Source organism: Phaeodactylum tricornutum, chromosome 1 (assembly GCF_000150955.2).
Source record: "Phaeodactylum tricornutum CCAP 1055/1 chromosome 1, whole genome shotgun sequence".
NCBI classification, from domain to species: domain Eukaryota; phylum Bacillariophyta; class Bacillariophyceae; order Surirellales; family Neidiaceae; genus Phaeodactylum; species Phaeodactylum tricornutum.
The window spans coordinates 1,980,292-2,006,494 of NC_011669.1; the positions used below are offsets into that span (position 1 = coordinate 1,980,292).

At 48.0% G+C, this 26,203-nt stretch overlaps 11 protein-coding genes across 11 annotated transcripts; 4 read left to right on the top strand and 7 right to left on the bottom strand.

Moving 5' to 3' along the window:
• Positions 1–137: 137 nt before the first annotated feature.
• On the bottom strand, positions 138–1,992 carry PHATRDRAFT_43081 (predicted protein). Its single transcript, XM_002177380.1, has 3 exons — positions 1,819–1,992; positions 1,034–1,702; positions 138–900 (listed from the first exon to the last, which is right to left on the bottom strand). The coding sequence occupies exons 2-3, from the start codon at positions 1,596–1,598 to the stop codon at positions 281–283; spliced, it is 1,185 nt and encodes a 394-aa protein (XP_002177416.1). The 5' UTR covers positions 1,599–1,702; positions 1,819–1,992; the 3' UTR covers positions 138–280.
• Positions 1,993–2,741: 749 nt separating this feature from the next.
• PHATRDRAFT_9316 (predicted protein) lies at positions 2,742–3,668 on the bottom strand (the record flags this gene model as incomplete). The annotated part of the gene is made up of 1 exon (XM_002177381.1): positions 2,742–3,668. A coding segment is annotated over one exon (927 nt), but the record flags the coding sequence as incomplete, so codon positions are not given.
• Positions 3,669–5,134: 1,466 nt separating this feature from the next.
• On the bottom strand, positions 5,135–6,039 carry PHATRDRAFT_43083 (predicted protein; the record flags this gene model as incomplete). Its single annotated transcript, XM_002177382.1, has 2 exons — positions 5,802–6,039; positions 5,135–5,718 (listed from the first exon to the last, which is right to left on the bottom strand). The coding sequence occupies exons 1-2, from the start codon at positions 5,977–5,979 to the stop codon at positions 5,135–5,137; spliced, it is 762 nt and encodes a 253-aa protein (XP_002177418.1). The 5' UTR covers positions 5,980–6,039.
• Positions 6,040–6,403: 364 nt separating this feature from the next.
• On the top strand, positions 6,404–8,012 carry PHATRDRAFT_43084 (predicted protein; the record flags this gene model as incomplete). The annotated part of the gene is made up of 1 exon (XM_002176850.1): positions 6,404–8,012. Exon 1 carries the CDS (start codon positions 6,474–6,476, stop codon positions 8,010–8,012), a length of 1,539 nt encoding a protein of 512 aa, XP_002176886.1. The 5' UTR covers positions 6,404–6,473.
• A 12-nt stretch (positions 8,013–8,024) lies between these two features.
• PHATRDRAFT_43085 (predicted protein) lies at positions 8,025–11,334 on the bottom strand. The gene is made up of 4 exons (XM_002177383.1): positions 9,384–11,334; positions 8,788–9,314; positions 8,462–8,710; positions 8,025–8,414 (listed from the first exon to the last, which is right to left on the bottom strand). Exons 1-4 carry the CDS (start codon positions 11,301–11,303, stop codon positions 8,180–8,182), a joined length of 2,931 nt encoding a protein of 976 aa, XP_002177419.1. The 5' UTR covers positions 11,304–11,334; the 3' UTR covers positions 8,025–8,179.
• Positions 11,335–11,770: 436 nt separating this feature from the next.
• Positions 11,771–12,944, top strand: CSN5 (COP9 SigNalosome subunit 5; the record flags this gene model as incomplete). Its single annotated transcript, XM_002176851.1, has 1 exon — positions 11,771–12,944. The coding sequence occupies exon 1, from the start codon at positions 11,832–11,834 to the stop codon at positions 12,942–12,944; it is 1,113 nt and encodes a 370-aa protein (XP_002176887.1). The 5' UTR covers positions 11,771–11,831.
• Positions 12,945–13,085: 141 nt separating this feature from the next.
• PHATRDRAFT_43087 (predicted protein) lies at positions 13,086–15,188 on the bottom strand. The gene has a single exon (XM_002177384.1). It carries the CDS (start codon positions 15,147–15,149, stop codon positions 13,158–13,160), a length of 1,992 nt encoding a protein of 663 aa, XP_002177420.1. The 5' UTR covers positions 15,150–15,188; the 3' UTR covers positions 13,086–13,157.
• A 594-nt stretch (positions 15,189–15,782) lies between these two features.
• On the top strand, positions 15,783–19,915 carry PHATRDRAFT_43088 (predicted protein; the record flags this gene model as incomplete). The annotated part of the gene is made up of 5 exons (XM_002176852.1): positions 15,783–17,773; positions 17,853–18,255; positions 18,331–18,852; positions 18,921–19,210; positions 19,282–19,915. The coding sequence occupies 5 exons, from the start codon at positions 15,783–15,785 to the stop codon at positions 19,913–19,915; spliced, it is 3,840 nt and encodes a 1,279-aa protein (XP_002176888.1).
• Positions 19,916–20,004: 89 nt separating this feature from the next.
• PHATRDRAFT_43089 (predicted protein) lies at positions 20,005–21,568 on the bottom strand (the record flags this gene model as incomplete). The annotated part of the gene is made up of 2 exons (XM_002177385.1): positions 20,005–20,165; positions 20,206–21,568. 2 exons carry the CDS (start codon positions 21,566–21,568, stop codon positions 20,005–20,007), a joined length of 1,524 nt encoding a protein of 507 aa, XP_002177421.1.
• A 464-nt stretch (positions 21,569–22,032) lies between these two features.
• On the top strand, positions 22,033–23,343 carry PHATRDRAFT_43090 (predicted protein; the record flags this gene model as incomplete). The annotated part of the gene is made up of 3 exons (XM_002176853.1): positions 22,033–22,466; positions 22,518–23,147; positions 23,317–23,343. The coding sequence occupies exons 1-3, from the start codon at positions 22,035–22,037 to the stop codon at positions 23,341–23,343; spliced, it is 1,089 nt and encodes a 362-aa protein (XP_002176889.1). The 5' UTR covers positions 22,033–22,034.
• A 361-nt stretch (positions 23,344–23,704) lies between these two features.
• Positions 23,705–25,896, bottom strand: SAS1 (regulator of chromatin silencing; the record flags this gene model as incomplete). The annotated part of the gene is made up of 2 exons (XM_002177386.1): positions 25,027–25,896; positions 23,705–24,823 (listed from the first exon to the last, which is right to left on the bottom strand). Exons 1-2 carry the CDS (start codon positions 25,780–25,782, stop codon positions 23,705–23,707), a joined length of 1,875 nt encoding a protein of 624 aa, XP_002177422.1. The 5' UTR covers positions 25,783–25,896.
• Between the last annotated feature and the right edge of the window lie 307 nt (positions 25,897–26,203).

The window sequence follows — 26,203 nt, forward strand, 5'->3', positions numbered from 1 at the left end:
TCCCCATCGGCGCTCTGTCGCCGTCGTTTTCATGTTCAGTGGTCACTCGACTTGCCTACAATTACACGCGCACGCGTACACACACAGACACACGCCATTTACCACAAACAGCGGTCTAAAACGAGTAGTAACTTCGTATGTTTTCGTTTCGCTTTAGCCGATTCTTATTCGTAATGATTGATACAATTTTCCAACGGGGACTTTCGTTACCGCCCAATCGTGATTCGACCGAATACTCACTGACAATCAGGGTCCACAACGCACTGTACCCGGTACGATCTCATGAATCCAACAACCCGTGCTGTTGGAGTATATCCTTGACGGGGACAAAGTTGGGTGCGTCCACGTCCGTCACGAGATTAACCAAATCTCTCCAGAAACCTTTCAAGTGGTTGGCAAAGTCTTCCGTGATGGTGTTTTCCCGCGGCGCCGCCGGATTGGCGTTGACTTCGAGTAAGTATAGTCGGTTATCTTCCGTCACCATCAAATCCAACCCGGCCATGGCGAACTTGCGAATCGGCGTGGGGCCGTCGTTGTCGAGTTGGGTGCAACGCACGCGGCCTCCAAAGTCCGGCAGTAAGTGCTTGCCAAAGGTCTCGGCCACGAAGGCTTCTGTCGCAGACTTGAGGTTCCGTGACATGAGTTCCTCGACTTGATCGATCAGGACACGTTGGGTAGTGGTGGAAAGAGCGCCGTTGGTAATGTAAGCTTTGCGGTCACGCTCGGTACCGCCGTCGGGTGGAACGGGGACGCCAGCCACCCGGACTTCGTGTCGATTGTATACAAAGACGTCGACCAAATCCGGATGGTCTAGGTTTTCCACGGCCACGACGTAGGTTCGAATGTGAAATTTACGGCCGTCAAAAATAAGTAGGGAAGGAACCACTTCCGCCTGCAGCACTACAAAATCGAAAAACACGACGAAAACGGTTAGCCACCAGAAAGAGAGGGAGAAAAGGTCCCCATATCCAGAACCGTCAAGCTGTAGTGTGACGAGGCAGTAGACACAGAACGAGCGCCCAAACGAACGTACCCCAACTCGGGATGCGACCCTTGGCCTCGATGAGATTGTCCAAAAAGGCCGGTTCGGCTTCGGCTCGTTGTCGATGTTCCTCAATGACGACATGGATTTCTTCCGCGTTCTTGACAAAGAAGATACCTTGACCTTGGCTTCCCATGGGTTCCTTGAGGACGGCAACCACATTGGCATCCTTATTGGATTCCACAGCGGGCAACTGCTTCCCCACAACGTTCAGGCATTCTTCGTGCGTCACGTCCCAATTAATCAAGACCGACGGTGGCGACAATTTCAAGTGATCGCATCCCCACCGCTGCATCGTCCGAACGAGTTCATCCTTATCTTCCAGTCCGTCAAAGGCCGCCGACGTGCCGTGCACGGCGTAGACAATATCGGTGCCGTGTACAATTTCGAGCTTGAGCGTGGCGGGATGGAGGCCTCGTTCACGTCGGCTGGTCCGGCGTCGACGAGCCGACGCCGGCGTCGCGTTGGCGGGCACTGCCGCCGCCGCCAGGAGGGAGGACGGCAAGGCCGACGGCATATCCATCGATTCCATTGCAGCGTGTGCCATGTTATTCATGACCCATTCCCACGGGTGCCGGACTACGTAACAGATCCTCTGGTCGGGACTCTGTGTCCACACGGGAACGTTCGATGCCGGCGGGGGAGGAGGAGGAGGAGGAACTACACGTGAAAAGACCATAATTGATACTGTGAAAACGTGTCGTTGCGAGTCAGGTAACGGACGACAGGCACACGCCGAATGTCTCGGCGGAGAGTTGCGGGTTGGACAAGCTCACCGCGTCGAGAGAGTACGAGAAGGTCGACCTAAGTCTTATACCAACCAATCACAGACAATGTGTCAACGTGTGTCTCTCTTGCCCATCAATCCTTGACGGGATTGTAACAGAGACTATCCCGTCTGATTTGGGATGAATTGGCGAAGGGGAGACTGCGGCTGCGGCGGCGTTGGACTTTACACCCAAGGCCGTCGTTGCGTGTGTTGGTTGGGTCGGTTTCGTTGGTTTTGGGCGTTCGGTCTCCGGATTGTTTTTTATGATAAAAAATAACGTTAGTGCGACGTGAGGAACAGGGCGCGTGGAGGAGTTTCCATGTAAGGATGTCCGCGTGAACGTAGAGATAGGCCAGGCACCGTTGGGTATTGGTAGGGTTGGATCGCTGACCAGCCTAGTAGTGATAATTACGTGGGTAAGACATGGCAGCTGGTTCCGAGGAAGAGGTGAGAGACGGACAGACGCGATCCTTTTTCGGTTTTGTCACGAACGATTGGAATTGTTTCGATTGGTCCGTATATATCCGTATTCGATTTTGTGTGCGCACCCGCAAGAGTCGGTCCTAACCCGACCCTTGGCTGCACGGCGAAAGGCGTCGTCACTCGCAGTTTCATTTCGTTGGGCAACGGAACGGAGTTCGCATACGCACGACAACTACTGCGGACGGGCGTCACAACTAGCAACGTCCCAGTACCACTACCTAGCTTTTTACTTTCCGGGAGTGAACCATGAGGCCAGAGACGAAAACAAAACGAAAAAAGAAGCAATTGTAGAGGTGGAATGGCAGACGCAATAGCTGAATTTGTCTACACTGCTCCATGTCTAAAGTAAATAACAGAAAGTGGGAATGCAAATATCGAGAAAAAATACCGGACAGGACGCGAAAGCATCCTGCTCCAAAGACACATCATCTACCACCGTCCGCTGGCTCAAGCCATCCGACCATAAATCCAGCCAAAGGATTTGAGTGGATCCTCGTCTTCGGTAACTTTCTTCTTTTTGTTCATCGATCGGGTCGCCAATTTGCGATAGCGTTCCGGCAATCGGCACAGGTACTCCCGTTCCTTTTCGGCTGCCGGTGACAGACCTTCCAGGTGCTCCAAATCCCACCGTTTCACCAGATGGTCGATGATTTCTGCGTAATCGAGGGCTGTATACACACCCGTCTTCTGGGCAACCATGGAAAAGTTATCGTACAAATCCGGATCTTTGCCATCCGTCATCTGTTCCGCAGGCATGACAATCTGTCCACGCATCATGTCACCAAAAACGTGAATGAGTCCGTCCGGATCACGCTTTAAGATTTCTTCGGAAAAGATTTGATAAGCCTTCTCGTGGCGACCTTCGTCGCCCGCGATCTTTGCACAAATCTTGTTCAGATTCTTTTCGCCGTACGTGCGGGCCAGCTTGCCCACGTTGCCGTGCGAGATTTTGGTCGCACGTTCCTGAAAGGACGTATACACGAATCCGCGGTAGGGGTCTTTGCGGGCTTGCGGGTTGAATCCGTTCGTAATCAAGTGCTGGATGGTGACCTCGATGTTGCGCATGTCGCAACGGCCGCCCAGATAGAGATATTTGTTGAGCAAATCGCCGTGCCGGTTTTCTTCCGAAGTCCAACCGCGGGACCAGCGTGCCCAGGGAGATTCACTAGTGCCGGTGGGGTCATCGCAACCTTCAAAGGTATTCAAGAGCGTCTGGTAGGTTGGGAGAGCTTCTTCCGTCACCATATCGCCAATCAACACGACCAAGAGTTCGTCCGGAATTTCCTTGGCCATGGCACGGACTTCCTTGATGGAGTCATGCCAATTGTCCTGCGAGAGATCGGGAAGGTAATCTTGCGGCTGCCAAGCATTTTCACCAGTTTCCAAGAGCTATAAGAGACAGATATAAAAGACCGTTAAGGGGAAAAGAGGAGGATGTGAGACGACGTAGAAACAGAATTGTTGGTTTTGTGTGGTGATTTTACTAGCGGCTGCGAGTGACACTTTTGACATCACCCAGCAACGTGAGGTTCCGCTGCGGCTCGTAGAGGACCTTTTGTCTCGAGCAAGAGAACGGGGGACTAAGGTAAGCAACAGTAACGGACACTTACAATTTCATCCACCATGGCTCCGGCAATAGGAGCAATGTCATCGATGACTTCGACGTGTTTGGGATACAAGTAGTTCGTTGCCTTGAGACGATCTTCCAACGTGTCGGCGTCGAACGAAACCCCGCAGATGTCTTCGTATTCCTTCTTGGTCACTGTTGTGGGGTCCACGGCAACCTTCAGAATGGAAGTGCTGCGAGGAGTCCTAGTCGCAGGCGACGTGGGAAAGGCAAGCACCGCACTGGAAGCCAAAACCGAACTCGTCCAGAAAAGTTTCGTAGACAACATGGTCACACTCAATCCGAAAATCTGTTGTCAAAAATCAACAGTGAATGGAAGGCGAGAGAGACTAGAGAGTGCGGTACAATAGCACTTGATCTAGATTTGTAAAGTAGCTTTTCCAGTGCTTTGGCCGACGAGATGTGATGATGTGTCGAATGGAGTCGTTGGGGGTAAGCAAGAAGAACGACCCGAAAGAGGTGTCGTCGTCGTCGGTAGCCTTCCAAGAGAAAATATCGCGACCTACTATTGCGCGCGAAGAAACAACCCGAGCGCACACACACACACACACACGTCGTGAATTGCGAACGAGCCAACGAACGGACGAACGAACGAACGAACCAACCCGACGAACAACGATCAGAAATCCATCACCGGCGGCGTGGCCCGACTAACCCCTGTGTGACGTCGGCGACTGCTTCGACTCCTTTCCCCCTGAATTTTTTACTCAAAATGTCTGTCATCCTTCCAGTATTACCTTCCGTCACCCAGTTCGCATCGCAAGCGTCTTTTCGTTTTCAATGTAACCTGTACACATATCGTATCCACGAACCATTTAACCCTCGTCGTGAGGAAAAAGGGTTCACAGTCAAGAGAAACATGATACGATTTCGGGAGCTAGCAACGCTGTGCTCTACTAGCTAGTAGAGTAGACCTCTAGATAGAGAGTAGACGAACTAATATTGACTGATAAGCCGACCTCACCGTGATACATGGTGTGCACACATTTGCTTGGTATTTCCTGTTTTCTTTGACCGTGAATTCAAATTTTGCAGGAAAGCGAGCGTCCGCCTGTGTCGAAATCCGATGCTGACCATGTGCCCAAGTAAAATACTAATGTAAATGTAAATGTAAATGTAGAATAACAACAGACCAAAACTGAGACTATAACGGCCAATATTGATACATGTGCTTTCATTTATAGTACCAAGGAAATAAAAGCCTGAACGTAAATTACTCGACAAGGGCTTTCTTGAGGCCTGACTTTTTATCCGCCGCATTAACCGAGTACGGAATTTCGTCATTCATCCGCGTAAACGATGTCGTCTCTTCGCCTTCGTGGGACGTTTTGGACTTCCTTCGCCCCATACAACAGCAGCACCAAAAGCACAGGAGGGACAAGGCAGCCAGTGCGGCCAAAGAAATGCCCGCCGCCGTGGCCGCCGACGGCGTTCGAAGATATCCCTTTTCTTCCGACGCTGTCACGTAGGTTTGCAAGTCCATGCTGCAGCGACCAATCATCATATTGACATTAGCCTCGGCGTATATTTCGATGTAGCCTGTACCCGTCCAGCCCGAAGCCATCCAAGATGCAGACTCGGTTCCTGATTTCGGCAAATTGTAATAAACGGAATACGAGAACGTTCCATCCCCGGGACATTCATTCGTATTGCCAGAGTCGGCGACAAGCGACTCATCGCACAGAGGTATTTTCATCATATTGAGTATATTGAAATTCATTGTAGGAAACGCCAGCTCAGAGCTAACGTACGCCTGGTTGTTTTGAATACCCGTCTGGTCGACTCCGCTGTAGGTCACTGTTTTGGTTAAAAGTAAAGCAAGAATTGAAATGAGCAATGTACATGGGCAATTTTCAATGATAAGATGGATGGATACATACGGATACCAGAAATGATGGCAGTTTCTCCAAAAGTACAACGTGAAGTCCCGTTGCAACTCATTTCGAGGGTAGTCGTCATCGGATACGAATTGTCGCAAGTGAAGTCTGAGATCTCCACATCCAACGCTGATACAACCACTAATGTTGACAGCGTTAGTAATACAGAATGGAGGATCATGATGTTGGACTTGGTCTTGAGGGAAAATACTAGAAAAGCAGAATGTAGAGAAGACAAGCGCAGGCAAACAAAAACAAAAAATGGCATCCTGATAAAAAGCAGATTTCGAAACACATAAACGTACAGCGAGGATTGTTGAAACGCTTTCTTTAAATATGCGAAATATCTACGAAACAAATATGGGATATATCGACGAATCATACGTTGGATGTCGCCAAATTCTTCCCTATAATTATTAACTTTGGAGGTTGAGTTTTATCGTGACGACGACAAGCAAGGCATTGTCATTTAACGTGGCCCCATTTTCGACATGGCACTGTTTCATCCTATCAGAGTCACACTTGTACAAACCCGGACGTATCGTGGGCAACGGATACGGCGTAGTGTAATGCGTAGACATCACTTCCTGGGCGGACACACCTAATTGAGAGTGAAGATATCTCGATATCATTCTCTCTTTCTGCTCGTAAGGATGGTGAGCTCTTCATTATGCCATGATAGCCAGCGACTGGACATATGCGGGGGAGGGGGGAAAACATGTTATTTTCGCTCATCGTTCTTCTACCGCCAACGCTTTAAATCCTGAATGGCGCGGATGTCTACTGCGCATCAAGAAAGATTATTTGAAAATGGCTGGATGTTTCAAGGACCTTCCAAATTCGGTTGCAATTCCAGAAGACACCTGTCTGTATTTTCGAAGTTGCATCTTACCAAAACTGGCTCCTTACGTAGACGCTCCGCAATCAATTCGCTTACATTGGTCGTTTGTCGCTGTCATTCGAGAGGCTAGCCTTACGTCTGGTAAAATTCCGGAAGGGAGGTTGAAAGACTGGAGCTTGGTTTCGGCAGAGTCAATGGAAAAACCTATGTATCCAACTGCATCATTAGTTCCTGATTACCGACTTCAGCTACCTAGTAGCGTCAATTTCTCAAAGTCACGATCGATCACCGTTGAAATCAAACCCAAAGCAGGGTACAGAGCGTATTCTCCGTTGGTGCATCCAACGACTCGATTCAAGTACAGATATACCCGATACACCTTTATCCAGTGGATAAAAACGGGTAATGTATCAGTGCCGAGTAATGATCATCCAGCTTACGATCCCGTGGATTTATTCTCGCAAGACGCTCAAACAGTGGAAAGAGCCCTCCTATCCCTTCTGAGAGAACCTCGGAATAATTTTATTGTGTGGCATGGTCGAGAATCCATGATGACGCTGAAAAATGGGGAGCCCACAATAGACGATAGAAAATTGTCGGATGCTCTGCCATTCAATGGTCTTCAGGGGGGCGAGGAACAAAACTTTCTTATTAGAATCCTGACAAGCGTATTGCATACGGAGCCTTTTCTTCAGGATCTACTTCAGTTGCAAAACCTTGATATCTTGGATGCTGATGGTGCGGTACTTGTTTACCGCCGACTCGTATGGCTTTGCAATGGCTCTGAAGATGAAGCTGAGATCCTCATTGATAGGCTTGATTCGCTGGTATCCCAAACGTTGGGGGAAGCACCACCTAGCTTGAATGAACACTCTCCAATACCATTTCCTTCGAAGTCAAATAAAATCGACCTGATTTGCCATGCAATACAGACTTTTCGGGAAATACTGCTCTCGCAAGAGCCAATCATTCCGAACAAGCAAATCATGGATTCGTTTCGCAAGCGCACAGTGGGTATTGTTGAGACTCTGGACAAAGAAGAATGTGTGTATTTGTTGCAAAACTGGATGCTCTCTTTGGCCATGTGCGACATCAGTTTCTTTGTTTCCTTTTGCTTTGAAGCGAGCAAGGATATCGACGTTTTACATTCTGGTCGGTGCGCGGTGACTGTGAAATCGACGCAGAAGGATGGCCTACCTGGCCTGGTCGAGATTGCCGGTGAGGACGTCTTTTATCAAATAAGAGTCATCGATACCGATAAAAAGCCTGCTAGGAAGCTACGATATAGGCAAAGGAAAGAAGAATCTCTCGCGCTATTCGCTCTTTGGGAATGTAGAAAAGATGAACCCGAGGAAGGACGTGTCGGTAGCTAAAATCCTAACAGTAAGCGTTTTAAGTGTACATTATATAATAGGAGAAAATTATTCATTTCTTCTGCTTGAGAACTTCCGCTGTTGCCAATTCTGCCGAAAAGGCCGCATGATTCCCTGCATATGTCGTCGTGCGTTTCACAGCTTGTCTATTCACCATGTAGTAATTCTTAATGCAGTATCCAAGAACTCGAGCAAGAATTATTGCCCACATCAACTTGGCGTATCCCTTCTTCAAAAGCTGCGGCAGGGTCGACGCATCGGGTACATTCAACGGTGAGAGTTGCATTTCCGACCAGGGCGTAGCCGAGTTCCATTTGAAGATAGGCTTCATTCCCCGGAGGTTCGCCATCCCATGTACGATGGTTGCTGGCAACAGCATCCTCCACACAGGAAGGTCTACCCCTAAAAGATCTCTCTTCGCCAACGCCAGAGCTGTCATCGTTCCGCACAATTCATGGATAGGAAAAATCCCTCTGCAAATGGCGTAAAAGCTTTTGTTTTCATTGGAGACTTTCGTGTACATCAAAATACGGCGCCCCGCGTCACAAAGTTTCATCCCCAAACTGGCAGCCAACATGTGCGTGACGTATTGGTTTGCTGAAACGATGTCTCGCTCTGCAGGACCTCTGACAACCGCTTCCGCAATCCTCCGCCTCTTTTTGCTTCTCGACGATATGCGAGTGGACCAATTGAAGTTTCTACACGTGGAGCGAACAGAATTTTGAATATCAACATCCTTAACAATGAGCAAGACTTCGATAGGTCCGACGCGTACCTTGGTAAATCGACGAACCACTGTACAATTTTCAGCTTCATGTATTCCTCAATAAACGGCGCAGCAACGCAGCTCGTTCCGAAGTCTGCTGCCAGCAGTGTTATACGCTTTGGACGGTACTTGCATTCTCGTAAAACCCATGGCAAAATCGGAACCGGAACCATGGGGGTCAAGGAAAAGATATTGGGTTCAAACCAGAAAAATGTAAGTAGGCGAACAACGGTCGCCATGACAACTTCGCCGGCAAAAGCCATGGTGTAACCTAAAGTAAACGAGAAAAAGAAAGTATTCACGATGCGATTGACATCATTTTCTCGCGCATCAAAAACTGACACCATACTAATTATGGGAACAACAGCCGAGAGGGAAACGCTTTGAATATTCTCATAAAAGCGAAGATTGTATTCCGTCAACGGCAACGTCCTGGGCGACACGGCTGAGTAGCAAAGTAAGGCTGTCATCATCATCATGAAACTTATTTGTTGAATCGCATCAAAGCTTATCCGGGCACTCGCTTCTGCTAAAGACTGCGGGTGCCAACAATATTCAGTGAGAAATGCAATTCAGCGAATACAGGAAAGGTGCAATGAACCCACCTGACTAGTACCAAAGCCCAATTGCGATGTCTCCATGGGATGGGTTCCAACTGAAGTTGTCAAAACCGTAGCCGATTGTTTGGGCATTGCTAAGGCAGAAAGCTGGTGACCTGCCTTCGAAGGATTGATCGTACTTGAAGCCATCCGCGCATTCCCCGTATTGGGGACTTCTTTTAAGATTTGTGGCGGCGATTCGAAGTGAGACTGTGAATGTTGCGGTGGTGAAGAATGGGTTCCGGGGTAATTCCCATAATTTGGGTGATTCGACTGCACCCATTGAGGTCCATACAAACCTTTATACGCTCCTTGTGTTGCTGTGTAACCTTGTTGCGGTGGTGGTCCGTATCCGTAGGTAGAATACTGATATGGATATCGATGCGGTGTATACGGCACATGGTGGTTGCTGTTGTATCCGGTGTATGGCTGTTGCTGTTGTTGGTGGTGATGATGATTGTTCTGCTGTTGGATATACGGCTGCTGTTGTGATAAGTAGTCGTGTGGGAGCGTTCGCACGTATTGAGGAGGTCGGAAAACGGCAGAATGGGGATTTCCAATCGTCGACTGCATAGACGAAGATTCAGCCGGCAACTGTTGCCAAGGCAGTTCCTGAATTGTAGTCGACTTTGCGAATTCCTCGGCAACTTCTTCGGATTCACCTTCGTTGTCACTGTAATAGACCGGCAGGTTTGGAAGCGTATACCCGAGGCCGTCATCAGTGTATGCGTTTTCTTCATCTTCCGACACCGCTGGCTGAAAATGTGGGGCTTGGCGGTATCTATTTGTTTGTTGGTAGTATGAAAAGTGTTGTGGTTCGGTTGAAGTCATCCTCGGAGGGGGCGGGGGTGGAATATTCGGTTCACTCGAAAGGCGAGTATTTCTGTGCTGCAAATCCTTTTGCTCTGCTCGAGCTTTGCGCAATAAATATTGCTGACGCTTGTATTTGGACCGGTCTTGGCTCGTCCATAGTTTCTCGGTCGGCTCAGGAACTGGACTTTTAGTAGTCAACGGGTTCAAGTCACTTTGGCTTGCCGACACTGTACTTCGGAGGGACGCCGCTGCCGTACTTATAGCTAACGCCTCCGCCTTTACATCCACTTTGTGCTCCACCACATTTGGAAGCGATCTTGAATCTGTAAATGCGTTTTTCGATGTGCTTGTAGTCTTTTCATGTACGGAGACGGCCGTCGAAGCTTGAGCAAATTGTTGAGGTCCCGTCTCCGATTTTCTAGGTTTCGAAGTCATGTAACCTGTCTCATCGAGCATCTGTTGCAGTTTCTGGAGCGTCTGCAAAGGCTGAGATCCAGAAGTCTCGATCTGTTTCGTTCCTACACGAGAAGCAGGATATTTTTTGTCGTTTCCCGGAGCCGCGAGCTCATCGTTTTGGTTAAGGAGACTTGGTCTATTCCTACGGTTTGTAGAACAATTTTTCAGTGAACTATTGCCGTGTTCGAACGATTCCGTTGACGACTGTTCCAAATCCTTTCGCGGGTGTGGGTGGCTTCTGGGTCGATTGCTGTGGTTGTTCCTATTGGTACCGAAACGCGTGTCTGTCGTTGCAGAATTACTAAGGCCAGATAGAGAGGAGGCGCCCAATTCGACTTCTTCGAAATCGGAACTGCTTTCCAGCTCATTGTCGCCATCGCTATCGGAAGAGGTCCCCATATTCACGTCGTACCATGGGGACGAAGGATGAGGAGGAAAGTTCGCTGCGGTGGCACCGGCAGTCAACGGGGGTAGAAGGGCCGGAAACGAGTCCGTGCTGGCCGCGACACCGGCCGTCGTCCCCGCCGGGCTGAAACAGAGCACGGTGAAAAGTACCCATTCGCAAAAGACTCTATGGCGATGCATCCAGTGACTGGTTCTGGAAGAAGGAAGTATGCGCCCGTTCGGCGAGGATCTGGGCAGACGGCGTTTTCTCATGGCGCGTCTGAGAATATTTTCCTCTGGTTTGGGGATTCTTTTTTTGTTTCTCATCCAGCTGCCGTGTCAACTGTTAACATCGTCGTTAGTACTAGCTAGCTAGTAGAGAAACACGTGACAATGGACAAAAATCTCGCGTTCTTCTTTTTGTTTGTCCGTAGGTAACGTCATTTGTATTCGTATCGTAGGTCCGTCTGCAGATATTTCAATATATTTATATCATATGTCCGAGTTAGGCATTTAATAAAAATAGACTGTGCTGGTGAGTACATGTAACGGTACCCTGTTACACATTTCAAAACCCTAACCCTCCCATGAAATGTTCATGTCTATGTTGCCTGTGAGAATGCGGGCCCCATCTGGACCAAAAAAACCGTCTGTTGTGAAGGAATAGACTGGATTCTGGGAAGGTCGCCTCTTCGCCCAATTCCCGAAAACACCAGAAACCACGTAACGGTGAGTCTCAATACTGTTTTCCTAGAAAACGAGCCTACTGCAAGCTCACTCCGCTCGACATTGAGTAGAATAATGGCTTCAAAAGAGGGCGACGACTTTCAAAATGCGGTACAGAACGATGGTATGGCTGAAAAGAAAGACACCACCTTGTCATCCACTCCCGCAGCCGACGCTCGCTACCGCTTTGACGCGGATCGATTGCAGACGCTCCAATCCGCCGCTCCCTGGATGAAAGATCCCAGATATTTTCAAAAGGTCACGCTCTCTCCTTCAGCAATCATGAAAATCATGATGCATTGTCAGTCTGGTGTGCAAAAAGGCATCGCGAAAGGAGGCAATCCCATCGAAGTCATGGGGATGTTGCTTGGACGTCCCGACCCGGACACTCCACGCACGTTAGTCATTACGGACGCGTTTCCTTTGCCAATTGAAGGATTTGAAACTCGGGTGATTGCGGACGACGAGAACGTCGTCAACCACATGATTGCATTGGGGGAATCTTTGGAGCGAACACGCAAAGAGAAATTCATGGGCTGGTATCATTCGCATCCGTTTGATCTTGGCGATCATTCGCACTGTTTTTTGTCCCAGACAGATCTTAGTACACAGTTGCAATGGCAGCGAGCAGAAGATCCGCACGGCAACCCGTTCGTCGCCATCGTGGTAGATCCTCTGAGATCGCACAACTTGGAAACGCCCGAACTCAAAGCGTTTCGGGCCTACCCACCAGAGTATGTTTCACCAGCCTTGAACGAATGCCCGGATGGATCGGTAGAGTCGTCGGAACAAACACGGCTGGAGCATTGGGGCTCGTGTTGGAACCGGTACTACGAGCTATCTGTCGAGTATTACATGTCCTCGACCTCACGCAACGTTTTACAACAGCTGACGCAAGATTATTTGTGGATCCGCACACTATCTCGGAAATCAGAAAGCTCAGTCACACAGAGACTGTGCGGCTGCGTGAAGCCTTTCCAAAGTGCATCTTTAACTGCGGCGTCCGTTGTGTCCGGAGGACGGGGAACCGGCTTAGGTCCTGGAGGTTCGACATCCGCTTCCGTTTCGTCGGGGATTGATGCGCAGACGAAAGAATGGCAGAAGGCCGTTTCAAACTTGGCTGATATTGCGTCGGAAGATATGGGTGAGCAAGCTTTGCAGTCCACCAAAGAGCAAGTCTTTGCTTAAATGACCAACGTACGTATGAAACTGATGCAAACGGGGCGAAAACTCGGCGACGTCTGATTGAGGAAGGCAGGCCGCTCCTCTTCAGCTACGTTAGCGATAGATAAGTCGGTTGGGAAAAAAACTCTAGTTGCGTCCACGTATTTAGTCCTAATATGCATTATAGATTTATCGGAACGAAATGTGCCGTAGCTTCCCCTTCGATTAATGTTTTTATTAGTGAGATGCACCTGCTTCGAACTCGCCGCAGACTGTAGCATGAAGGATAAAGTGACGATCAATTTTCTCGTAGTCGTCGAACATCGCCTTATGGGCTCCGTCTGCCTCGATATCCCAAACAGGCCCGGCATCTCCGTTGTATTCCGCGCCGTACCATTGTGGAGCCACAGTGTCCTGGTCACGGTAGTCCTTCGGGAGAATGGTTTTGCCGTTGTAAAAGTGAACATCCTTTGTCTTAAAGCCATCAAGTAAATCGATTTGAAAGCTCGATTTGGTAATGACAGCTGAACCAATCTGCTTTCCTTTAGAAGTATCGCACCGGGAAGCTCCAGCCCACAGTTCACACTTGATATCAAAGCCAGTGACAACGTGAGTCCACCCCCAGTGGTCAAGGCGGTGAAACTTATTGTTCATGTCAGCAAAGCAAGTGACGTCTTTGGTATTATCCTTGCAAAGGGCAAAGGCTCGTTGACACTTTCCATCTTCCTCCAAAGATATCGCTGGTTTAAATACACGAACCTGTTGTGGCTTCTCCGGTTTGTCTTCTGGTTTGATGTCCTTGGTATCTTTGATATCCTTGGTATCTTTAACGTTCAAAGATTCTTTAGTTTCTTTCTCTTTCTCTTCAGATTTCTCATCCTCGTACGAAATCTCATCCACACTAGGATTCTCCCCGACAAGCTTTCCTTCTTGTTGGCTCTCTTCGGCTGGCTTATCCGGTTCAACCAATTCCCCTTCAACTGAGGGCTTTTCATTCAGTTTTTGTGCTATTTTTTCCTTGATTCTATCCCCAATATCTTCTTCAATCTTCTCTTCGCCCTCTTCTTCGATGTCAACAACCATGTCTTCGTCGGTGTCTTGGGGTATGTCTTTCGTCTCCACAAAAATTTTGATCTCGGATCGGATCTCGTCGAATAGTTCTTGTTTCGTTTCCTGTTTGATCTTCTCTTCGACGGAGTTGTCCAAAATTTCCTCAATTTCTGCTTCGATGTAGGCAGTGACCTCATCTTCTAATTCTTCTTTGATGATTTCTGCGATATCTTTGATGGGGGGTGCATCTTTAGTTTCGACGATGCTTGTAGCTTCTTCTTTCGTCTCTTCCCTTCCGGAAGAAAAAGTTACGTTCTGAGAAGAGACTTCATCGGAGTCCACTTCATTGGGCTCGTCCGTTACAATACTGAGTTCCTCCTCTTTTGCTTTCTCGACCGAGGATTCTTCCTTTTCCGTTTCCGCCTCAATTGGGGGTAATTTAGGTGGCAAGGGGATCACCGGTGGTTCCACAGGCTGGGCGATGGACGGACAAGCGCAGGCAATTTCCAAAGGACTGAACGTCATGTAAGTCTTGTTGTTTGCGATAGCCTTTCCGTCAGACCAAGCAGTTGCTCGCTGCATCCGGTCGGGTTCGAGAAGACTCGAAATCGAATTCCGGCTGGTTTGCTTGGAGGATACGACAGATGCGTGCGCCAAGAGGTTTAACTCCGTAGTGCAGCTGCTCTTCAAATCCAAGGCCAGGGTGTGGATTTGTCGTTTGTCACGAAGACTAAAGGCGGCGTTAGTCGGGAATTGACGAAGACTAGGCGACCCACCACGACTTTGGGGATATTCTAGCTTGGAATCACCAGCCCACGAATGAAGCCGCGACAAGTACCAATCGAGACTGTCTACCTTTTCCTTTGTGATAGACTTCGTCAGATCATACGTAATCAAAAGGATGTCGGTTTTTTCATCGTTAAAGATATCCAAACAGACTTGTCCGATTTTAGTCTTTTCGTCCACCTTGAGGTCATAGCAGGCATCGCCAAAGAGACTCGTCCAGCATTTACCAAAGCGCAATTCATCTACCGCTGGGGTAGAAGCGGACCGCGTCTCGGGTTCCACGGCAGTGTGAACTTCGTCGGCCGGGAAAAAACGAGATCGGAGACCCTTAAAATCTGCTTCAACCGTCACCGTCAAGAGCGATGCGGCGAAAGCAACTGAAGAAATCTTCATGCTTTATTCCTGGATGGATTCTTGCAGATGCCCCTTGCAATCCGTTTTGTGAGCACACACCGATGCTCGGTAGAGTAGCCATACTCTTCCCGTGGAGGTGCAATCAATGACCAATGAACCTAATCTTCATAAAAAGCCTTGTATCTGAAAAAGGTACTTATAGTACGGCGATCCAGTCGTTCAACAAACAATAACAAAAGGAGCTGGTGCAACCCTATCGGGAAGAATATGTATCAGCTTTGGTAAATGCCTCGTGAAAACAGTCGTGGTGGCGGTATCAAATGATTCGCTAACAGCCGATGACCAAATGACCAGTACTGCACATTTATAGTTACTGACATCAAGTTTTTGTCAATTCGAGAGCGACCTTTCCGATCCAACAAGGTCGCGTTTTTGAAAGCGCCAAATATAGGTTCTACACTGACTCTGTTACAAGCCTTACCCTTCTATTTTTAAGGCCTCACTCTGCTGGCGGACAGACAATCTTCTTGACGATGCTGGAATTCAGCCGCCACACTCAAATCCCTACTCCTATCATTTCAAATCCTGACGGACGAGATGCCGCTATTGCGTTTCGGCAAAGCGTAAATGACATGGCCTTCTTTGATACGGTGAACAAAGAAACCATCTTTCATGATGGAGAACAAGGACGAGGACTGTCGGTCGGTGAGGTTGGCAAACGACGCTACGGAATCTTCGGATATCGCACCAATCAATAGTGCCGATGCAGAAGAATCAATGAGGAGGCTTCCGGATGACTTGAAGGAGGGTTCTGTTTCTGGCTCACTGACAAGCAGGAAAGACGACGGTGAAGATGAAGACAGCAATGCAGACCTCGCGGTTTCCATCGACCACAACAAAGGTGCTTTCAGAAGCTCGTCGTCCTCTGGAAGTGACGACGAGAACTCGGAGCGTGAAGGCCCAAGTCAAGAATCTGAAATCACACCCAATTACGCATCGGAGTGGGACAAGGCACTCCGCAAGGGGAAGCCTTCCAAAGGGAACGCTTCCAACTTCTTTACAGCACCCATCCATAGCATGGACGTAGACTCACCGCCAGATTTCTTTTCTGCTGCTCATGATGAAGCAGTAAAAGAAGCTGCATCCGGCGTGTACGATGAGGAGGAAGATTCCGTATATGACCCAGATAGTGTTGATCCTAATGGCCAACGACAACAACAACAACAACCGCCTCGAAGTGAAATGAATACTTTTCCTCCTCCGCGCGGCAGTGTAACCCTTCTTCCACCGCCACCACCGTCGCCATTACAGATCGTTTCATCGAATATCAGTATGCTGAGTGGTAACAAACCTTCTACCATATCTCTTCTCCAGAGCACTGGACCGCGAAATTCAACAGTCTCGAGACAGCTTGAGATTGACAATAGTAATCTGGAGTCGGGAGTCTTGCCAGATGTTCTGATGTCTATGCGGCAAAAGATTGAAAGTTTAACGATGTTCGATTCCGATATGCTCCGACTCGCACGCGACCAAGTTGACGATGATCCCACTATGCACGACAACCGGGAGAGCTTAAAGCGATCGTCACAACAATCCATTTCTGCAGCTGTCCTGGTCGGGCTTGCACACAAGCGTTACGAACGTCGACGTTTGGCTGCTCTGGAAATTGAAAAAACTATCCGACAACTCGTCTATCAAAAGGAAATTGAGCGCGTGCGCGCTATTCTATTACTCTTATCGGACGATTACGTGCGCTCCACCAACGAAGACGCTCGGAAGGGTGGTGTGGTGGCGCTGGCGGCTTGTGCAATCGGTCTGAAAAAAGCTGAACTGCAAGATTCTGCTGCAGAAGAGTGTCGAGATTTGATCCTTGCCAGCGTGGTTCACGCTTGTCAGGATCATTCGCAACGGGTGCGGTATTATGCAACCGAGTCACTCTATAATACTGTGAAGGCCATCCCCAATCTAGCAGTACAACATTTCTTTATCTTGTACGAGATCTTAAGGAGCCTTTATGCAGACGTCGATGGAAATGTTCGAGGAGGTGCAGAAACATTGGACAAGACACTGAAACAGATCATTGTCAGCGCCATAAACGCGGGGCTCTTTGCAGCTGAAGACTGCGTCCCTGTCTTTGCTCGATTTGTGTATCTACGAAACAAGTCGACCAATAGACTCACGTTGACGTGGCTACAAGAGCTGAATGAGAAGCTCGTTGGATCTCCAATTCTCGAATTTCTCCATTTATTCTTGGGGGGAATTTTCGATATGGTTGCGGATCCAACCATGGTGATTCGGCAGTCTGCACTGGCTTTTCTGCAATCGGTATTACCGAAGCTTTTAGTCGTCAACACAGGGCTGAATGAATCAGAAATGGAACGCACGCACGTAGACTTCGATAAAATATTGCAATCGCTCGTGACAACGATGGAGCATCCTGATCCATTCGTCCGCAAAGTTGCTATGTATTGGATGTCTCGAATTCTCAAGGCGCACATAAGTAAATCGGAAGAGACCGAAGTAAGCGAAACGTCAAAGAGATTGGCTGCAAATGACGGTGGTGCTGCAAATGTCGCTGAAGAGAAGGAGGGCCCTGACTTGTCTGCTGCATCGGCTTCGGTTCGGAACTCTTTGCCGCATGTTTTGCCCGGTATTCTTCTCAGGTAAGATAGATGCTCATGATGTTTGTTCAATATCTATATAAAATCTCACATAATTACTTTCTGGGAATCGTGGCTGTAGTATTGGGGACGACTTTAACGGAAACGCCACTATCAAGGATACGTTCCTCCCTGACCAGACTACAAGATCCCTCGCTGAACAAGCTAACGCATGCTTGCAAGATGCTGTTCGACGAGATGGGCCTGCCTATGTTCAACATCTTGATGGGTTTATTGTTGCTTTACGCGAAGAGCTCGACTCTCCCGGTGGCCTGAATGCACGGAACTTACCCGCTGTAGAACGCTCGCCGTATCGAATGGATGTGAAGCAAGATGGGACGGGAATCGAGAGTTCAGGGTGGTTTCGTCAGAGCAGTGACAGCAATGACCGCACTAACAGTGCCATGTTGATGTCGAGGCTTTGTGCTTTACAGTGGGTGGTTGTATTGTATGAATCGGTTGTTCCAGATCTTTTGAAAGCTGATGTAAGACAAATTCCTTTGATGCAGGGAAGGCTAAACAGTGTTCGAAGTTGACTCACATCTTTGCTTTTTGTACAGTATGCTCGCGAGTTCATATTTGCAATTATTTATCAGCTTGTCGACAGCCCTCCCAAAATGATTGTTTTTAAGAGCTTGAAAGTACTGGCAAAGATCACAGTACCTGTGCCGGGTGAGGAGGTCTCAAGTGCTATAAGCTCTGTTTCATTGCCTAGTATCAATGAAAGCATTGACGGATCAGTCTCCTTCCCAATGGACAATTCTAGTGTATTATTTGCTCTGAATCTTCTTGAACCAGAAAAGCGTTGCAAAACATCTCGCAATCGTGAGGTATTCTCGGCATTGATTCAACTTCATTCATACAACGAACAACTCCTCGCAGAACTTTCCTCTGTCATCTCCTACATGTGTACTTTACAGCCTCCTGAATTTGTCATGATATCATTTTGCGTTGAATTGGAACGATTCGTTCGCGCCAGAGAAGGGAAGCTCAATCTGAGTTCGAAAGAAGCCATTGGTAATTCGAACGATGCCACTTTGTCGAGAGACTTGCATTTTGTATCTTCTTTCATTCAGAACATGGTGCGTTGTACTCGCATTGCTAGATAGACCGTTTACTTCTCTACTCACCATTTTGCAATCTGCCTTAGAGTAACGTACTCCTAAATTCAAAGGAAGCGATCTCCCTGAAAGTCATTTTAAAGGACTGTGTTGGAAAAAAGAGTGAGAGTGAACGAGATGACCAACGCTTGCGCTTGTTCCATATCCTTCTGCATTCATTCGCCCACAACCTTGCTGCTACAATATCGCTCTCCTTCTGGGCCGGAGCAAACCGAACTGCATATTTGTCCGTGATACAAATTGACACGCTGGATTTGAATCTGAAATTGTTGTTAGAGATCGATCGGTTAGTTGAAATGTTGGAGCGACCACTATTTCGGTACGTTCGTGTGTGCACCTGTGGATCCGTTGTGGATTCTATGTCTCATTTCGGTTGTTCTTTTACTCTAGCCACTTGCATGTTCGTATGTTGGAAAGAGACACAGACCCTTGGGGCGAAGGTAGCGGCTCCATGCTATTTCAGGCACTCAAGGCATTACTAATGATCCTTCCACAAAGTACATGCTACAGAGTGTTGAAGGACCGGCTCGTTAGCGTATCTCTGTACCGACGGAGCACAGCAACACAACAGGGAGTCTCACCAACAATTCCATCCCGTCCCGGCAAAATGCCAAGTAAGACCGAAATCTATGCCGATCGTGTTAAACGAGCACGTGCTCTGCATTGTGCGGCTACTTGGCAGACAATCCGTGCCGAAAGTTTGGAAGAAATCTCGAAACGAGAATCGAGCGGCGAACATACTCACGAAGAAGGCTCAGATCGACGACAATGGTTGGGATATGGGTCTCGAGAAGAACAGCGTGGAGCGCAACGACGATTCGAGGATGAGAAGCGTCGACGCAAAAGCGGCTTTTTTATTGAAGAATTACAGGACAGTTACAATGATTTGGGTTCCCTGCCAATGTCCAATACTACTACATGGAAAGAAGAGGAGGTTTCAAAGGGGGACTCTCAGGGAAAAGCCAAGGATAAGCCCAGCAGCGAAGCCACGTGGAAGCAATATTGGGTAAACTCGGATCAGTAAAAGAAGCTTCTGAGTCGCGGTCCTTAGTCTGCCCCTTTACAATATGATGTCAAAAATGTGTTTTGTTTGCGCCAGTACATGATTTTCAGTCATGGACAAATCAATGTCTTTAGCTTTGGCAATACAAATAACGTTGGCTTGCAGCATGGATATGGCGTGACAACAGCCCTCCCGCTCGGCTGTACCCCGTCCCAAAAAGAGTGGGTATAGTGTGGCTCGGTCGTCTTGTACGACCGAACGGGACGAATTGCTAAAGGTGCGATAGCGCAAGGGAATTGCCAAATACTTACTAAGTAGGGCCAGAAGGTGGCAGAGAAATCCCAGAGCAGCAGCCAATTCCTCGTCCGAGACCATTCCTGCCAAACAGTCATGTGGTATAGAAAGGCCTCGTATTCGATAAACGTTAGCTGTAGTCGACTTTGTTGGCTGCTCTATCGTCTGAATAGGATACGTCACTCGCAGTTCATGAAGAAGCTGGATATGTTGTGCCTGCTGCGCCAAAACGGCCTTGGAGAGAGCAGTGTGTTCCTTTTGAGCTGCAGTTTGTACCTCGCATATCTGTGATCGAACACTCTCGATGGAAGTCATTGTCGACCTTAGCGTCGACTGTGTAATTTCAAGCTGCAACATTTCTTGTTGCAACTGTTTCTCTTCATAAGATATCAGATAGTTTAGATGTTCTTGATTCTTTCGGGACTTGTCATCTGTTGACCATGAAGGCAATCGATCCAAATCAATTGAAGGAATAAGCTGCTGCTGTTGGGGGAGTGATTCTTCCGAAGATTTACTATTCGAAACATCTTCGCCGTCGTGCTGCTCCTCTCCGTTCTCCGCCGCTTCGGCAGCATCCAACAGACTCTTCTTCCGCACCGGCGTGACTTGATCCAAAACATTGAAGGCTTTGTCTTGGAAACGGCTGAAATCGTCGGCACTGAACGATGCTTCGTATTCATGGTGTTTTGCGGCGTCTCGATTTACGGTACTGGCCTGCTCGAGGGCTTGATGTACACTTGGTGGAACCCGAATAGATCCATCCGAAAAATGAACTAGTACCGCATTAATCGGTAGTGAAGATGGCAACGATCGAATTCGTATCAGTTTGGAAGGGTGAATGGGTATTTGGAGGGAGAAGGAGTGGTCGGGGAAACTTTGTTTTTTGGGGTTGTGCGATTTTGAGCTTTCATCGCAATGGTTGTTTTCGTCCATCCAGTGAAACCTGAGCATCATGGATTCGTAAGTTTCAATCGTCAGCTCCTCGAGATTCATGGACTCGTCCAAGTGTCGCCATGTCGGGCAAACAGCTGGTTTCGGAGTTAACATGGAAAAGAGGATTTTTTCTTCGCAAGCCACATCTTGGTTGCCGAGCTTCTCGCTTGCCATTTTTGTTTCTGAAACGATCAATTCCAGCCTTACACAATGCAACAGAGAGGATGAATACTCTCTTCTATACCATTTCTTCGCTTCTGACTCTTTTTGGAGTGCGCTGCTTTGACCATTGCATGGGAAAGCGTGAATCAAGTCCACCGAGACTGGCATAGGCAATCGTCGGATTGTCGTTGCCATTTGCGACGGTGTGTTCGGATAGGGACTGTGCCGATCGTCGTCACTAGCATGATGGCGCGGCGGCGTTCGTGCCACGCGCGCTGACGCCATTTGCTAATCCTTTTGCTGTAGGGCGGTTGAAATAACTGCGATTGCAATCTCATCGATCGAGGAAAGTTACCGGATGGGGTTCCTCATCTCGCTCAATTGACCATAAATCGTCTAGGAATTACAGTAGGGTTAGAAACATGCTTTGTGACGTGTATTGAAATTTCAGTAGAGATGCAGTGTTACATTACATTAATCGATTTCTGTTAGACATGAAATTGACATTAATATCATAATAACATGTATGCACTAGGACAACCATAGCGGATTATGGCAATCGCTTTCGCGCTTTTTTCGGTGTTCTACTATATCACATGTCGAAAGGCAACCAAAATATGTCCGATCCAGAGACGCCCGCCTGCTTTGATCATTGGACACGCCGGAATGGCGCATTCCAACGCAATCTCAAGGGTTAGTGTGAGGCCTTGGTTTTCGAACAAACGCACAAAGAAAAAGCTGATAGACCGCAATGAAGCGCATTTACATTCCCAAGAGAGAAAGCAAATGCTCAGCGTCGTTGAAAACAGTGTTGACCGCCGTGATGGCCTTTCTTTTTGGCTGTGTTGTCACGGCATCGCTTGTTCTGAACCTAAAGGTGACTTCTCTCGATCCTCATCAATCGCACGCATTAATAAATCGGGCATCAACACCAAAGTTGGCGACACATCGAAAAACAGAGCTAGAACGGGCAATTACCCTGTCACTGAACAACACGGGTTCCGATGTTACAGCAGGCTCAGCGCATGGCGGGTTGCTGCATAATACTAGGATTCTGGTGGTGATCGTGGCCTTCGATTTTTCGCAAATTCCGCATCTGGAAGAAGTTCTGGACGGATATCACGACATTGCCGTCGCAGGAGCTACGGTCGATGTAATTGTACATGCTACAGTTCCCTACCCAGTCACACTGCTAGATTTATGGAACACGCGTTTTCCTTGTCTGTATCGACAGTGTACCAGTGGAGACGAGGACGGAAACACCGGCAACTTTACCATAACAATTGTGCTCAAACCCAAGTCGCTGCGATTGCATTTGGTGGATGAGCATCGTACAGTATTTTATGAAAAGATCGACGACTACGATCTCTTCATCTACACCGAAGATGATATAAGGGTGACTCCCACAACTGTTGACACCTATTTGTATGAAACTCTAAAGATTCAACGTATCGTGGAGCAGAACCCCAAGCCCGCGTACGCGGCTTCGGACTTTAATGTTGGTATTGTGCGTTACGAGTACAACTATCCCCCCAATGTACTTATGGACGATAAGACGCGACACGCCACACAGAACGTCACCCGCGTTTACTGGGAACATTCCGGTTTCCAACGCCCAGTAGTCCCCAATGCCGCCATGTCTGTTCCTCAGGACATATTGACTGTACACGGTTACATTACCATGACGAATCATCATCAAGGCATGTTTATGGCAACGCGCGCCCTATTGAAAGCTTGGAGCGAACGAGAACACTGTGCTTTCGATCGAATACGCGACCGCCCTGGTAAAGGGTCCCAACCGACCGAGGGAACCCAGCGAGTTTGGATGAGTTCCCAAATGCTGTATGGCCGGAGGCACTGCAACGTACAGCAAGTACTGCCACGAAATGCTTTCGGTTCATTGACTGTCCTTCATCTACCTAACAAAAATTACCGGCGGGTTGGAAAGTACCGCAATCGACAATTTGCTGATGGTAGTGAGGTTTTCGAAGCGCCCCATTCATCCCTCCTTACCGCGATGGAATTTCATTTAGGTCTTCAAACGGGAATATCAGCAGTAAAATACCCATCAAGCAATCAACCTTATCGGGGAATTCGAATGATCGATGAGGTTGTTTTCTCAAGGGACCGTTCCGAGTTGCTGGATCGTCGAATGAAGGAATATCATGATTACGTTCAACAAGGTGGAATAATTAATGATTACGATATGACACGTACAGAATTGGTCGAAGAAAAATAAAGCTAAGAGCCATGATCCCTCCATTGTTTCTGTCTTGTACTGATAGCCGTTTCTGTCATTTCGCAATGATAGTCCGAACGTTCAGTGTCGTGAGCACCACTTACTGGTAAATCAACGCATTGAAGATGAAAGATGCACTATAGAGCTTTTGAAAATTTCAAGCGGTTGCTTATGGGCATCTTCTAACGAGCCAACTTGCGGCTACGAGTAAGACCACTCTTGATACCGGTCGCTTCTCCAGAATACTTGTGTCCTTCGTCTGTGCGGACCTCCCGAACAGTTCCCTTGCGCTGAATAAGTCGTTTCCGATACTGCTCTCGTTTTTTGACGCGTGGATTGCGATTGAGCTTATTCTTGTGGGCAACCAAGCCACGATTCTTGAGAATGGTGCGACTGACAGCGCGCTCTCCCTCAATCTCTTTCTCCAATCGAGGATATTTAGGAGCCACTGCGTACAAACTCTTTTTGAGCTCTTTCTTTGACTTGCTTTTTCTCTTAACTTCTTTGTATAACTCGTCTTCCCCATCGTCCTCGTCAACCTCCGGGTCAGTTGCATCGTCATCGTTGGATTCATATTCTGTTTCAGGGTCTTTACCAAGCTCGGTTTCCATCATTTCCAATGCCTGTCGTATTTCAGAATTATCTTGCTGTGGTTCGTCCAAAGCTTCCACATTTGGAGCTGCTTTTCGTTTGCGCGAAAGCGACCGCTGTTCGATCGAGTTAAGGGTAGACGCCAGAGCCCTAGAGGCGGCATTATTAACATCGTTTTCAAATTCGTCACCTAGATCGGACTCCACAGCTTTGCGCTGAGGACTGCTAGACGCTCCGGATTTAATCTCGCTCGTCCGAAGCCCAAATCGTGCTTCGTTCAGGGCATGGCGCCTCCCTTCTTCAGTGTCGACTGAGTCTTCGTCAGTCGAATCCAGCGACGGTATATCAATGCGGAGACTCTCATCGTTTCCTTCTCTATCCTCGGCGTGGTCTTCATCTTCCTCTTCTTCAATTTCTTCGTCACTTAGCCCTTCTGACATTAAAGCAGCGGCTTTGACGAGATTATTCAACTGTGTTTCCAGACCATCTGCTCGATCTTCGACTTGTTCCTCCAGCTTTTGTAGCATAGAATTCCATTTTTGCATACGAGCCATGATAGGGTGGCTTTGAATCAGACCAGAATCCACGTCTTCTAAAGAGGATTGCTCTTTTTTCAACAGCAAATACATAGCGAGATTTAGTGACGCTGTGGTCTGCAACATTGACTTTACCAGAAGGTACTGTTGACCCGACTTGGTACATCCAACGGCCTGTGTAATAAATATTCATTGTGAGTGAAGATGTTGGGCGCCAACCAAGAGAGACTTAGTCATAGAGTTGACCAACTCTTAGGATTAAAATGGTCCCAAAAAGTTTCCTGTTGCACCACTTTTCTACCAGAACGTCACCAGCACGAGAGCTTCCGTTCCAGTCTATCATGGATGCGAGATGAGTACTTCCTTGGTTCACTTACCGCAGCAGTTTCATCCTCTCCATCAAAAATTGCGCGAGTTCCGACGATCGTACGCTCTTCAAGATCGTTCGCAATCTCAGAAAAGTGAGACAGCAGTGGAAGGAGCTCCGGGTGTTGCTTGTCGAGAAGTTTTTGCTTTTCCTTTCTCGATAGCCTTGAAATATCCCGAGCAGCCGACAAAAGCTCTCCTGGCGATGCTTGCTTCTCTTCTCTAATGTCAGGAAGCACAAAATCGTCCTCGGACATGCCTTCATATCGAGCAGCTAGTAGTTCTTTCGCGGCCTCTTCTTCCACAATCGCATCCTCCTCGTCTTGTCCAATCTCCAAGTCGGCGGTGTCACCCTTGTAATAGTTTGATTTTTTCTTCCCCCAGTCGCGTACACCCTCAATTTGTATCTCTTCGTCATTTTCATCATCCGAGGAGTCCAAATAATCGTCCTCCTCCGATGAATTGCCAATCTGTCGATCGCCTTCCTCTCCGGATTCACTATCGCTGTTACTTTCCTCAGAACTAGCTCCCGCTAAGCCAAGATCCATGACGGCTTCTTCTTTCTCGTCATCATCACTACTCTCATTCGATTCTTGGTCGAGTCGCATAAAATTTTCGTCCCGTTCGTTATGGTACCGATCGACCTTGCCGTACATTGCATCATCGTCGCTGTCGGCCTTTGCCGGCTGCTGCTTTTCGTTTTCGGGTGCCTGACCTTTGTGAAGGCCTTTATCACCATTACTTGCGGTGCTGCGTCGTTTTCCCATCGCCCGATCGTTCGTAAGTAAATATGAGAGTTTGCAATGGTTCAAATTGCGAGCCTCGCTCGTAGACAGCGGAATGGAAATGGCGAGGGAGAACTTGGATTACTGTAACCATTTTCTTGGCATCCAAAAAATGGTTGGATATACGGAGGGTGCGTTTTCGCTCGTCATTATGACGTCATCCAAATTGCCTTTTCTGTGTCTTGTCTACTGTGTCTTTCATTAGGGAGTGTGCTCCAACAAAAATATATCAATGTCAACCATAGCGATCTACAGTAGTGAATCTATGACTTAAAAAAAGCAACATATTTTTGAAGAGAGTAGATTGTTGGGATTGGTTGAGCTGGCACTTGCATCGCAGGCGAATGTGGACGATTCCTGCAAAAGAAGCCTTGCCTTACAGTCATTCATAAGTGTGACCCAA